At 45.6% G+C, this 15219-nt stretch overlaps 1 protein-coding gene across 1 annotated transcript in view; it reads left to right on the forward strand.

Annotated features, from left to right (window-relative positions):
- LOC106588372 (uncharacterized) overlaps positions 1-15219 on the forward strand; it is a 45562-nt gene that overhangs the window by 23925 nt on the left and 6418 nt on the right. Inside the window, exons 4-5 of the mRNA XM_014177285.3 lie at positions 11726-11883; positions 12052-14592. Of these exons, the coding sequence (XP_014032760.2) occupies positions 11726-11883; positions 12052-14592 (2699 nt within the window). The remainder of the gene's footprint in view (positions 1-11725; positions 11884-12051; positions 14593-15219) is intronic.

Consider the following 15219-nt stretch of genomic DNA (forward strand, 5'->3'; position numbering starts at 1 on the left):
GAAATAAAAGCTGAAATGAATCATTCTCTCTACTATTATTCTGACATGTCACATTGTTAATAAAGTGGTGATCCTAACTGACCTAAAATAGGGAATTTTTACTAGGATTAAATATCAGTTAATGAATTTACTGTGAAACTGAGTTTAAATGTATTTGGTTAAGGTGTATGTAAACTTCTGACTTCAACTGTACATTGAGTAAAAAGTTGCTTCGTAATCATGTCTTCTCTATTGTTAGCAAAACATACTAATGTTCCTTATCAGCCAACACCATTCTCACTTACCGCTGCAATTTAAGGCCAGTTGCGGTTGAGAACTTGTTTCAGTAATGAGAATTTAATCAGACTATTTTTTTAAATATATAATGAACTCTTAATTTAATTATTATTTACTAACTGTTGATATTTTGCTTTATGTTCTGTTTAGTTGCAGACAGCAAGTGACAAAAAGAAAGCTTTAGTGAAGGCTAGGCTGATAATTTAGAGAAAGTTTACATCAACCCAGAACTGCTGGAAGAGTGCAGAAGGAAAGGTGTTGGAGAGGTTACAACAAGCGTAATCCAAGGCACAACCTTTCCAAGGCTCAATTCTTTAAACTTAACCCATTTTGGATTTGCCAGCGACGAGTCAGAGAAACGTGCGTGCAAAAGGCCTGAACTTTGGCTTGAAGTTAAAGAAGCTGCACCAGCTTGGGTCACTCTACAGGCCAGTGTGTGTAGTGACGACGTGGTGTTTTTGTGCGTTCTGTTTTTAGCGTATGTTCGTTGTACTTTTGAAGCGCTGCAAAATTAGATTGATTGAACTTGAATCCATGATTGTGCCAATATCAAATTTTCTACTTTTAAATTTTGTTTTTAACCATACCTCAGCCTTAGTATACTTATTATCATTACCGAAATCATCAACCTCATTTCCAAAACCTATGTATCATTACCGCAACAGGTGTTAATTTTATGTTAATTTAATAAAAGGAAAAATTGTTTTTTTAATTGCAGGCTTGCCACATCATTTTGAAAATGTCAGGTTTCAATGAAATATAAAAAATATTAGGTTGTAGATTGCAGAAGGTGTTGTGGTAATGATAGATCAGTCAATCAAATTATGTTACTTGAAACTGAAATATATATATATTTTTTTATTAACTGTGCATGACTTAATTTTTAAAAAATGTGTTAGCTTTCCTAATGGTCTTAATTTTTTAAGACTGTTGCGGTAATGAGATTTTTAAGGACTTGTTTTGGAAAACCTGTTCAAAAAGGTGATAAATTGTCAATGTTTTTAAATTAATGCTCAAACACTTCAGACCTTGTCAACAAATGTCCTTTTTAGGCATTAATAACAAGTCTCTTTAAAGATTTCAACCAGTCACTAGCCTTTCTGACAGCTTGATTATCTGGCTGGCCACAGTAGGGGGGTGCCATGGCGATGGAGGGGATTCTAATTCCCTGTGTCTGTATTCTCTCCTTTTCTCTATCTGGAGACAGTGCCCTTGTTTTAAGCGGTTTGTTTTTGTCCGCCCATCCCTCCATCTCTCCTCCTTTACTCCTCCCTTCTGTTTATGTACAGTACCAGGAATTTAGCCAGCACCCTCTCCAAACCCTCCCGCTGCTCCCCTCCCTCCCCTGTGAGGGCATCTGTCATTTTGGTGGGCCTGAAGACTCTCTCTGAGAATGGGAGGAGTCCAGGGTGTTGTATAAGATGGGGTAATGTGTGTTGAGAGCCATCCATATGGGAATGCCATCAAAATGGTCACAGTAATGAAATGGCAGTTACACCTCATATGATCTATTAGATGACAATCTATGCAGGTCAGATACCTTTTTACTTGCAGTCTGACTCAAACATGCATTATAACAGAGTTGTTGAATAACTAAAAGCAGACAATTGAATGTCTCACTAGTTCTTGTGAAATGCAGTCACACAATGTTCCTGTCCCAACCCCTCTCACCCCCTTTGGGGATGAAACCATGCAGTTTCGGCCACAGGCTCGGCAGGGCATGGTTACTGTTTAACGCAGATGCCCTACACATATTATGATAGCATCGTACCCAAGGCCTCAGTAAATGGGCTGTCTCTGGATCAGTTGCTAGAGGTTTCCACAGCAGAGTTACTTAATTGAAAACCTAGACAAGCTGATTTGGGTCTTGTTCCCTGTGGTAATGGGATGTTTCATTGCCAGTGGGCCAACACAAGCCCCCAGGAATGCCTTCTGTCTCAATAAGCAGCACGAGGGGGCTGTTTTTTGAAAGGCTCACTAGCCAAGCGGAGCACTGTCCGAGGCAAGGTTCCATTTGCTGAAAGGTGGCCCTGGAGAGAAGCGGGCGAGGAGAAACTGACAGGGAAGATGGCCATCCTCCAACAGGGATAAAGTATACCTCTGGGGCTCGCTCTCTCTCTCTGCTTGATTTAAAACTGCATTTTTAATCTGTCAACTTGCGGTGCCAGGGGAGCCTGGCTGTGTCTGACAGTGAAAAGAGGGAGGGGGGGAGACTCAAATGAAACTATCCCGGCAACACTTTCGCTCTTACCCAACAAATGTTACAGCCTATTGTATTATTGTCATCACATAAAATGTATACGTTTTTAATTGCCATTGAATTACTCTTTAAATAGCAGAGGACGCGGACATTTTTATTGTAGAAAAGGGCTTGAGTGTCGTGCATGATTTAATAATTTTGAAGTGTAGAAATGAAGCATCTTTTTATGGCAAAGCTTTCATAGGTTGGCGATTTTTATCTTGGATACACCTGTCGTGTTGTATCCTTAAACTGGCTGTGAATCTATCGCACCACTAAGGCATATCAACCAAGTATTGGCTTTGAATCCCTTGTTGACGCTAATCCCTTGTAGCCACAACAAATATACCAAAGCCGCTGAACTACTGTGCCACCCAAGCAATTAATACTGTATGGACTCCACTGAGCTTTGACTCACATCCCTCCTTGACTCCCTCCCTGAGGATCAGGCAGTTCTGAGTCTTTCTGTGAAGACGAGATGGAGGGTTATTTGAGGTTACTGCTGCATGCACAGATGACTGGCCTCGCCTCCCATCTCTCCCTCCTTCCTTTCAGAAGCAATCTCTCACTCTCCATTCCCCCACCTTAATTTAGTGCTCCTGTCGTTTCGCGTTCCCTACGTGGAACTGACCCAGATAGGAAGGCAATCTGCTTCCATGTGCTTTTAGTTAGCTGTCCACTCTCTCCCTCTTTCTTCCATCATGTTAGTTCTGTCGCTCGCTCGTTTCATCACTGCGTACCTGGTTGTAGTTTCTTTCCCTCAACCTTATTTTCTTCCTTTGAACGCCGTCTCGTCCAACGCGGCTCACCCCGCCCGTCTTCAACTAATTCCCCATGTCATCTGAAGGTACAGCTTGACCTCTTGTTTCGCTGCTCTTTACCATACAATCAATGTCCTGCTCCCTCTGTCCCATCGACGCACGCTATTACAGTATAATAATGGCCAAACCTAAAGGCCTTTTGAGTCTCGCAGCCTTTATTTGATCCCGCTAACAAATGGAAACAAATGGCCGTTCTTGTGGGAGAGGCGTTTGTGGCCAGGCATGCTCGGTCCGGACCGCTTCAGGCCCCTCGTACGACCGTAAGTTTTTGTCATTGTGAATTAATCTGTGTTGTCTGCTGTGGCCAAACCATGGCGAACCAATCAAAAGAACAGCATGACGGATATTGGGGTAATTGATTGAATCGCAACAATGCCATAAAACGGTCAGTTCCTCTGTTTCCTATCCCTTTTTTTGTTTTAGACACTGTGTACGTATGAATCTGTTCTATAGAAATGACAAGCAAAGCATCGATTATTTTATTTAGATTTTTTATTTTTACATTTTTTTGCACAAATACAGTGCTGCCGTTGTTTCATTACACCTGGTTCTTCTGTGTGCAGAAGAACGCTGGTAGCATAGTGTAGTATAGCCTTAGGCTAATCATATGAATTGCCCATTTTAAGCAACTGTTTTGAATGTAGCGCTCTGTAGCATGGGCTACAACTCATGGCACAAGCCTGTCAATGTGAATGCCTCACACCAGTCTGTACATGTAGATTGCACACTCCAGTATCACGTGTCCAAGCGTAGCTCTGTATGTTGCATAGCGTAAGGATAATCGGTCAAGTGTGCTCCTAAATACAAGGGCACACAAACACACACACACACTTAACATTCAGTTCACTCAGCAGTATGCAGGGGGATGGGCACTGCCCTTGCTCTGGAGAAGGCCGTGTCTGGATCCTGTGGCTTCTCCACAGCTGTCTGGCACCTGTTAAAGTGAACGAATGGCAGATCTAGGGTCAGCTTACCCTCCAAATCCATAACCTCAGCCAGGAGAGGGGTAATTTAGAAACTGACTTCTATTAGACAAGTATATTACCTACTGTACAGTTTTGTGCCCACTGAACACGACCCAGGAGTCTTGGGAAGGTTGAGCTCCACTGTTAAGAGGGAGTGTTTTAATGAATCAGTGACTCATGTCTGCCTCTAACCCTCTAAAATTTGAGGGGTAGACTGGGAGCTTAATAGCCCATCGATTAGTCTCCTCTCTGTCCTTGGAATAGTACTTCTCTCAACCCTCTGAGTGCGACCCTCCCCCACATCCTGTTATTTTTCCACAATCACTCTTTCCCACTCCATCATTCCCTGTATCATTTCCTCTTCCCCCACTAGACTGGGATTAGAAAATGACTAAGCAATGCGTTGCAGGCAGACAATGAATGGGCCTTGTTAATGGTTTTCTGTTACCTCTTGAAATTGTTTTTATGTAGTGCAGGACAGCCCTTGACTGTTCTAGCTTACTGTATGGTGAGCACTGAGCAGGTGAATAACCACTACTGATTAGTTTCAGGTTTAGAGTGAATTGATCATAGAGAAGTCCCAAGCCTATCAGCCGACATTAGGCAGCTGATCGAATGGCACTGAACTAAAGTCCTACACTGAGTGCACAAAACATTAGGAACACCTCTTTCCATGAGCCTGACCAGGTGAAAGCTATTATCCCCCATTGATGTCACTTGTTAAATCAACTTCAGTCAGTGTAGATGAAGGGGAGGAGACCGGAGAGAGTCGATGCCCCTACATAATTGAGGCTGTTCTGAGGGCAAAAGCAGGGACGGCTCAAAATATGTTTGTACACTGTGTACAATGTAAGTAGGCATTCATTCATTGTGAACAGCAGATGGTGTCCATTTAGCCCTTGAGGGTCTTCTCTGAACTCAGTTTTCATTAAAGCAAACGGGTCTGTTATTGTTTATTGTATGGCAAGACTACTCTTAAAAATCTCATGTCTGCTGTTGTCAAAATCGAATCAAGTTTTATTGGTCGCATACACATATTCAGCTGATGTTATCACGGGTGTAGTGAAATGCTTGTTTCTAGCTCCAACAGTGCAGTAATACCTAATACACGCAAATCTCCGAAAGGAATTAAGATGGAGATATTAGAATGGCAATGTCAATCTGTAATGTATATGATGATTTTGTGTGTGTGTGTGTGTAGACATTATGAATAGAAAATGTAGAGCAGTAGTTATAGGATGATCCTTGACTAGAATACAGTATCTACATATGAAGTGGGGTAAACATTATTAAAGTGATCAGTGTTCAATGACTATTGTACATGGGGCAGCAGTCTCTAAGGTGCAGCGTTGAGTACCTGGTGGTAGCCGGCTCGTAACAGTGATCAAAGTTCAGGGCAGGGTACTGGACGGAGACACGCTAGTGGTGACTATTTAATTCCGATGGCCGAGAGATGGAAGCTTTTTGTCTTTTTTGTATTTTTTACTAGGCAAGTCGGTTAAGAACACATTCTTATTGCTTTGAGGCACCTGTACTGTCTACGCCTTCTAGAAGGTAGCGGGGTGAACAGGCTGTGGCCCTTTTAATGTGATCTTCTTTGCCTTGCTGTGACATCGGTTGCCGTAGGTGTCCTGGAGGGTAGGTAGTTTGCCCCCGGTGATGCGTTGTGCAGACCGCACCACCCTCTGGAGAGCCCTGCAGTTACCGTACGAGGCAGTGATGCAGCCTGACAGGATGCTCTCAGTTGTGCATCTGTAAAATTGAGGGGTTTAGGTGCCAAGCCAAATTTCTTCAGCCTCCTGAGGTTGAAGAGGCACTGTTGTGCCTTCACCACACTGTGTGTGGGTGGATCATGTCAGTTTGTCAGTGGTGTGTGTACACCGAGGAACTTGAAGCATTCCACCTTCTCCACTACGGTCCCATCGATGTGGATTGGGGGGTGCTCCCTTCACTGTTTCCTGAAGTCCACGATCATCTCATTTGTTATGTTGACGTTGTGAGGTTATTTTCCTGGCACCACACTCCCAGAGCCCTCACCACCTCCCTTTAGGCTGTCTCGTTGTTGTTGGTAATCAAGCCTACTACTGTTGTGTCATCTGCAAACTTGATTGAATTGGAGGTGGGCATGGCCACGCACTCATGGGTGAACAGGGAGTACAGGAGGGGGCTGAGCACACCCTTGTGGGGCCCCAGTGTTGAGGATCAATGAAGTGGAGGTGTTGTTTCCTACCCTCACCACCCGGGGGCAGCCTGTCAGGAAGTCCAAGACCCAGTTGCACAGGGCGGGGTTCAGACCCAGGGCCTCGAGCTTGGAGGGTACTATGGTGTTGCGCTGTAGTCAATGAACAGCATTCTTACATAGGTATTCCTCTTGTCCAGATGGGATAGGGCAGTGGGATGGCGATTGCATCATCTGTGTATTTATTGGGGCTGTAAACAAACTGAAGTGGGTCTAGGGTGATGAGTAAGGTGGAGGTGATATGATCCTTGACTAGTCTCTCAATGCATTTCATGATGACAGAAGTGAGTGGGTGACTCTCACAAACTTGGATTCAAAGATTTCAAATATGAAATCTTTGTAGACTTGCATCAATAAATGTCCTTTTTAAGCATTAATAACAAGGTCTGAAGTGTTTGAGCATTCATTTAAAAACATTTACTGACATTTTAACACCTTTTTGAACATATTTTCCAAAACAAGTCCTTAATCTCATTACCGCAATGGTCTGAAAACGTCAAGACCATTAGGAAAGCTAATACATTTTCATTTTTTTAAATGAAATAAGTCATGCACAGTTACTTAACTCAAATAATATACATTTTTAAATTAAACATTTTATTTAATTTTGACTGCTCTCATAACCGCAACTTCCGCAATCTACAACTTTATATTTCATTGAAACCTGACATATTTTCAAAATTGTGGCAAGCCTGCATTTAAAAGCAAACTACAATTTTTCCTTTCATTAAATTAACACCTGTTGCGGTAATGATACATAGGTTTTGGAAATGAGGTTGATTTCGGTAATGATAAGTATGGTTAAAAATGTAATGTAGAAAATAAATGAGATAATATTGGCACAATCATGGATTCAAGTTCAATCAATTTAATTTGCAGTGCTTCAAAAGTACATAACATACATGGGCTAAAAACGGAGAACACATAAAAACAACACGTACAGAACAGCACATGTCATCGTCACTACACACACTGGCCTACAGTGTCTCTTGGGGATGGCGTTTCTATGACCCCAAGCTGGTGCAGCTTTTTTAATCTTAAAGCCAAAGTTTTCAGGCCTTTTGCAAGCACGTTTCTCTGTCTGACTCTTCGCTGGCCAATCCAAAATGGTTTAAGTTTAAAGAATTGAGCCTTGGAAAGGTTGTGCCTTGCATTCTCAGACATCTTCTATGAAGATTTGCTATAGTGTCCATTAAGGCTCTCAGAATATCTGTCAGAATTTCTCTGGATTTCCCATTTATTACAGTGGAGTCTTCATCTTGATGAAGGAAGCGGCTAACAAGTGTGCACATTAGTCTTCTCTGGCTGTTATTGGGTAATGTTCTCTTCTGGACCTCTCTGCCTTCCATGTTGACAACTACCTGCTTCCTCTTGACCATCTCAAGTCATTTCAGTCTTTTTCTTTAGGTAGATCATCTCTTTGGTCCTCTCCAGCATCTTCTCTTCTGTGTAGCACAACTTTGACCTCAATTGTGATAGTGTTTTCCTTCTTCTGTTCCTCTTTTTGGGTGATTCCTTTGGGGTAGATGTCTTCATTGGTCCTGGTGTCTGTAGAGACGCCTCTCTTCTTTTAGGAGATGCGTTGATGGCAGGGACATTTACCTGCTGAGGTGAGAATGGCTGTTCTCTTGGAGGCTGTGGCTTCTGAAGATTTTGATTAACTTCTTCATTTTGCTTCTTGAACATGTTGAAGGGTATCATCTTCCTCACTTGGTGTTATGTCCAACACAGCTTTTAGCTGTTTTTCTTCTGGAATACCTTTTTTGAATTTTCCCGGCACTGTTTTTTCTTCATGCTGCTGCTTTGTCAGAAATGAGCATGACATGAAATGAGCATGTCTCAAAACATGGGAAAAGTCTTACTGTTATGTACACGTCATCCTATAGTAGAGACTGAATGGCTTACTGACTGTGTGTGTCCTATAGAAGGGACTGAATGGCTTAGTGTGCATGTGTGTGCATCCTACAGTAGGGACTGAATGGCTTACACTTAAACTGTGTGGGCATCCTATAGTATAAACTAAATGGCTTACTGATTGTGTGTGTGGTGGATGTGTGCACGCGCATGTGTAGACTTCCTAACACTGTAGGGTATTGACTTCCTATAGACACTGTATGAGGGCATAGGCTGTATGTAGACTATATATACTAATTACGCTTGCTGTAACCTCTCCAACACCTAACCTCTCTTTCACTCTCTCCTTCCTTCTGTACTCTTCCAGCAGTTCCGGGTTGACGTAAACTTTTTCCTCTAAATTGTCAGCCTAGCCTTCGCTAAAGCTTGATTTGTCACTTGCTGACTGTCTGCAATTAAACAGGACAAAAAGCAAAATATCAACAATTAGTAAATAATATTTAAATTAATAGTTCATTATATATTTTTTTTAAATATAGTCTGATTAAATTCTCATTACCGAAACACAAGTTCTCTACCACAACTGGCCTTAAATTGCAGCGGTAAGTGAGAATGGTGTTGTGAGGGCTGAGGATGACGAACCTTAACATGTTTTGCTAACAATAGAGAAGACATGATGACTAAGCAAATTTTTACTCGATGTACATAATTAATCATTAATGAAGTATATTTTCATAGATTCAAAAATTTACGTTTTTCTAAATGTTGAAAACTATCTGTATCGGTAATGATAATCAATACTGTCGTGTATGCAGTCTGACAAAATAATGTTTAACTTTTAACTGGAGAAATATAAAGATCTGTTTAACTGGTAGCCATCTTGAAGGTACTGGCAGATGTGTTGCTTCATTCAAAATCAAACTTTATTTAAAATTCTCTGTGTAAACAGTCATGGACACTTCATTTTCCAATATTTTTGAATTATTATTATTATACATGAATATTCAGTTAATAATATCTGTCATTTGAAAACATCTAGTAGAACCACCATTTTTTTTCTTTCATTTTACTATTTAAATTACAACATAACATGCATTCAGACAGAGCTGGACGCATTGCGGTAATGAGAAATTCAGCAGAAAATGCTATAAAATACAAGAATAATTAATTCCTATGTTGAAATTACTCTGTTCAAGGTAGAGAACACATCTTTATTATATTTTGTTATATTACTAATTTGGATGTTTTTAGATTTAAAATCATTACTGCCATGGTATTTTAATGGTTTCATGAGAATGACCCGAGTGCTACGGGGCGATAGTCATTTAGTTCAGTTACCTTTGCTTTCTTGGGAACAGGAACAATGGTGGACATGTTGAAGCAAGTGGGGACAACAGACTGGGATAGGGAGAGATTGAATATGTCCATAAACACACCAGCTAGCTGGTCTGTGCATGCTCTGAGGACGCGGCTAGAGATGTCATCTGGGCCAGCAGCCTTGAGAGGGTTAATGCGCTTAAATGTCTTACTCACGTCGTTGGCACTGTGTTCTCCTCAAAGTGGGTGAAGGTGTTTAGCTTGTCCGGGGGCAAGACGTCAGTGTCCGAAGTTACTGACTGGTTTTCCTTTTGTAGTCTGTGATTGTCTGTAGACCCTGCCACATACGTCTCGTGTCTGAGCTGTTAAATTGCGACTCCCCTTTATCTCTATACTGATATTTAGCTTGTTTGATTACCTTGCAGAGTGAATAACTACACTTATATTCAACCATATTCCCAGTCACCTTGCCATGGTTAAATGTGGTGGTTCGCGCTTTCAGTTTTGCGCGAATGTTACCATCTATCCACGGTTTCTGGTTAGGGTAGGTTTTAATAGTGGGTACAACATATCCTATATGCTTCCTGATAAACTCAGTCACTGTATCAGTATATTTGTCTATTATTCTTGGAAGGTACCCAGAACATATCCCAGTCCGTGTGATCAAAACTATCTTGAAGCATGGATTCCAATTGGTCAGACCAGCGTTGAGTAGTCCTTAGCACGGTTACTTCCTGTTTGAGTTTCTGCCTATAGGAATGGAGGAGCAAAATGGAGTCGTGGTCAGATTTGCCAAAAGGAGGGTGTGGTAGGCATCCCAGAAGTTGGTTGAGATTTTAGCAGTGCAAGTACTACAGTTGATATGTTCATAGAACTTCAGCAGCCGTTTCCTCAAATTTGCTTTGTTAAAATCCCAGCTACAATAAATGCAGCCTCGGGATATGTGGTTTCCAGTTTGCATAAAGTTCATTGAGGGCTGTTGTGGTATCGACTTGAGGGGGGATATACACGAATGTGACTATAACCGAAGAAAATTATCTTGGGAGATAATACGATCGGCATTTGATTGAGGTATTCTAGGTCGGGTGAACAAAAGGACTTGAGTTCCTGAGTATGTTACCACACTTACACCATGAGTCGTTAATTATGACACATACACCCCCGCCCTTCATCCCGGAGAGATAGGTATTCCTGACTGTGATGAACTGAGAACCCAACTGGCTGGACCGACTCGGACAGTATGTTCTAAGAGAACCATGTTTCCGTGAAACGGAGTGTTAGTCCCTGATGTCTCTCTGGAAAGACACCCTCGCCCTGAGCTCGTCAACTTTATTATCCAGAGACTGAACATTAGCGAGTAATATACTCGGAAGTGGTGGGTAGTGTGCGTGCCTCCTAAATCAGACTAGAAGACTGCTCTGAGTACCTCTCCTCCGCCGGTGTTTTTGGTCGGCCTCTGGAATCAGTTCAATTGCCCTTCGGGGTGCGAACAAAGAATCTGCTTCGGGGAAGTCGTATACCTGGTTGTATTGCTGGTGAGTTACCTCCACTCTGATATCCAATAGTTCTTCCCGGCTGTATGTAAGACACATCTTTCTGGGCTAACAATGTAAGAAATGATACATAAACAAAATACTGCAAAGTTTCCTAGAAGCGAGGCAGCCCTCTGTCAGTGTTATTTTATCATTTTAATTATTTAAAAAATTACCTCTTAACTAGGCAAGTCAGTTAACACATTCTTATTTACAATGACAGCCTACCCCGGCCAAACCCTAACCTGGATGACGCTGGGCCAATTGTGCGCTGGCCTATGAGACTCCCAATCACGGCCGGTTGTGATACAGCCTGGAATCGAACCAGCGTCTGTAGTGATGCCTCTAGCACTGAGATGCAGTGCCTTAGAGCGCTGCGCCACTCGGGAGCCTATCATTGCGCCCTCTTGGTCAGGTTATTGTAGATGTGAATGTGTTCTCCATAACCTACCTGGTTAAATAAATAGTGTGTTCTTCCCCAGGCCTGCCACTGGTCACACTGGACTGTTGATGGGCGCATCCAAGCCAGCCGCTGCCGGCTCCAGCAGACCTGCAGCTTCCAGAGTCGGCACCACAGCCCCCTCTACTGGCAGGATTACCACAGCGCAGGCACCCAAACCTACAGGCCCTGCCAAGAAAGGTGCACATGCCTTACAAGTTTTGTACCATGAATGAAACCCACTTGATTCTATTTGGATTGGTCTTATGAGCATCACCTGTATGTATCTCATAATCAACTTGACGGTACCATTTTTATATTTTTAGTTGAAGAGATATGCATGTTTAAATAATTTCTGCTCTGTTACAGATGTCAGCAGACCAGCAACCACTACCGCAGCCAGAAAGCCGGTAACATCCGCCACTACCAAAACGACCAAACCTGACCCCCCTAAAGCGACTGCAGCCTCCAGACCCGAGCCCGCCTCCAAAAGGCCCCATCCCACCAAGGCGGCAGACACCAAGCCAGCCCGCCCTAAATCACAGGAACCCAAGCCCCTGCCCACACGTAAAGCCCCTCCCACCACGCGGCCCCCTGCCACACGTCAGCCCCAGGGCAAGACCCCCCCTGCCTCCCCCAGCAACAAGCCCGTGGGCAGCACCACCCCCCAGTCGGTCAAACGAGCCTCCAAACCAACCCAGTCTGTCCTGCCCTTCACTGCCAGACCTGGAGCTCCCAAGTCTGCAGCCATACCAGCTGCAGCAGCTGTGGCTGCTACTGCAGCAGCTGCCGTGGCAACAGTCGCCATGACAGCCGCAGCAGAGCCCGAAGTGGCAGCTTCAGAAGTCCCAGCACCAGTGTCTGTGTCTTTGCCAGCAGTGGCCCTGGAGTCCAGAGAAGAGGTTTCAGCCCCAACTCCTCAGGATACTACTTCTCCATCTCCACCACAGAGCCCACTCAGGCTGGCTCCTGCTCCACCACAGGACTCACTAGTCACTGTTGCCCATGAGGAGAGGTCTGAACGACCAGAGACTGTCCCAGCAGCCCCGACACAGCCAGCACCAGACCAGACCTTACACCAGGACATCCCCACAGCAGTGGCTAGGGCTACACCCAGCCCTCTGGATGCCTCAGAGAAAACCCAGCTCAACATGGATGAAGAAGAGGACGAGGAGAGGGAGGGCAGCCAGCAGGTGTCTGTGTCAGAAATGAGCGGCTCCCAGCCCACGGAAGAGTCCAGGCCTGGCTCAGCCGGCCCTGCGGGTTCAGGGTGGCGTGCAGGCGGCGCCCTGCTATCGGAGCTGGACTCTGAGGTGAGCTGCAGCCAGCAGGGGGCGTCGGAGCTGAGCGCCCCGGGCGTCCTGGAGGGCACAGAGAGCATGGATGATCTAGGAGACGCCAGTCTGAAGGGTGCCATCGACATGGAGGGCATGTCTGCCTCGGCCGGCTCGCCTGACTTCGAGAAGGTGCCCGACATCCCGACCAATGATTTTGATGACTACGATGAAGACGGAGACCGGGTGTGCGACATGGAGGTGGGTTCTGAACGGGCGGATGACCCGAGACGAGTGAGGCGCGACGAGGATGAGGATGATGATGTGGAGATGGCCAGTGAGGGGGTGACTGAGAGCGGGCTGGAGAGCTACGGGAATGCAGACGAGGATGACTTTGCGGAGGATGAGAGACTGGACAACCTGAACCAAGCCCTGCCTGCCCCGCTGCTGCCTTCTGCCCAGTGGGACCAACCCAACCCCAACTCCTTTTGTGACCCCTGGGCCCAGCCGCACCTCCAGGCTGCCTCAGCTGCCCCCCTGCAGACCCCTACCAGCCCCTCAGACCCCTGGCAGGCTGATATGGAGCCACCCACCCGGCACTCCGCTCAGCCCTGGCTGCAACTGGCTGCCACACCATTTGTTCCAGCTCTACATGAGCCCTCGCACCAGCCTGCCCCTGCATCTCCACTTGAGATAGAGACCCTAGCCCCATTGCACTCCCTGTCCCCCATAGCTGCCTCCGGCCACGGCATGTCACACTCCAGCACCCTAAGCCCTACGGAGCTGGCTGTCCGCAGCAGCGAGACCAGCACACCAGAGGAGCTCTGTGACTACAACAGCAGCTCCGGGGTGGAGTCCCGCTCTGAGGGGGGGAAGCTCCACACCCTGCCTGCCGCCCTGGCCCCCGTGCTCTCCCTCCAGCCTGAATTTGAGGACCTGGGCATCCACCTGGAGAGAGAGGAGAGAGAGGGGGAGGTGGGAGAGACCCTGCCAGCCAACGAGGTCCTATGGGACCCCGCCACAGCACCCACGTCCAACCCCTCGTCGTCCTCCACCACGGAGGATGAGGCCAGCGACACAGAGGGCGAGGCCCAGCTGGACGAGCTGGGCCAGTGCATCCACACTGCCACCTTTGACAGCAAGCCCGGCGCTCAGCGCTGCCTGTCTGCCCTGGAGGAAGGGGAGGAGACCAGTGGAGGCGCAGAAGAGGGCGGAGACACCCCCCAGTCTGCCAACTCGGCGGCATCCTACGCCTATGACATGACGGCGTCCAACACCAACTCCAATAACCACTCCACGGCTGAGAGCTGTGCTGAGAGCTGCGCCAAGAGCCCTGGCATCTTCTCCCTGGAGGAGCTGCCTGAGGAGGCCAAGGACCCGTCACTCATCCAGGAGCTGACCATGCCGCCGCCCCAGCAACAGGCTGCCTCGGCAGACTCCCTTCTAGTCTCCAACCCAGAGGAGCAGCAGTACATGTTGTGTGGGACGCTTGAGACAGAGCTAGGGGACACGGGGGATCTGAAACCCCTGGACCCCGCGCTGTTCGTGGCCCCCCAGCAGCCCGGGGAGGGCCCCCGTGTCACCCAACCGCCCTACTACTCCACTGTCTGTGAAAACACTGAGAACTCTCTCACAGGTAACGTATAGTCCCCCCCCCCCCACTTCCCTACATACCCAGTAACACACCTTTTACCCACCCCTCCCCCCAGAGCCCTCTTTGCTGTTTTAGTCATCATTTTGTCCCCAACCTGCAACTGGGGTGGACGTGATCAAAATGTTAATAAAAAAAACGGAGCAAAAATAGGGAAGGGAAGAAATAAAGACTTTAATACAGCAGTGCCACTTCCCTCGTATGATATTACCTTATGAATATATATGGCTTAACTCCTGTATGTGCAATAGCTACTACTATTACTATTAGAATGTGTGTTTTTCTTTTTAATTAACAGATCTGAAACATGAACTGGCATGGTTTGATTTGCATTGACTTGGGCTGTTGTGGCGCAGCTCTTAAGAAAACCAAGAAGAAACAAAATAAAATGTGGAGTGAAATGTAAAACATTGTATTTATCCAATACTTTTTACTGAACAAGAAAATGCTGATGAATGTTGATTTTGTATTTTCTTGCTGTTTTCCATCATTAAGAAACAGACATCTGTCCTTCGTCTCCCCCAAGCACTCCCCCTTTCCTTCTTCACTTTAAGGTTAGACTGCCCCTCCCCCCCTCTTTCTTACGTTTGTCCTTTTTGGAGTATTTACCGT

The sequence above is a fragment of the Salmo salar genome, chromosome 02 (assembly GCF_965601325.2).
Source record: "Salmo salar chromosome 02, fSalSal1, whole genome shotgun sequence".
Taxonomy (NCBI): Eukaryota; Metazoa; Chordata; class Actinopteri; order Salmoniformes; family Salmonidae; genus Salmo; species Salmo salar.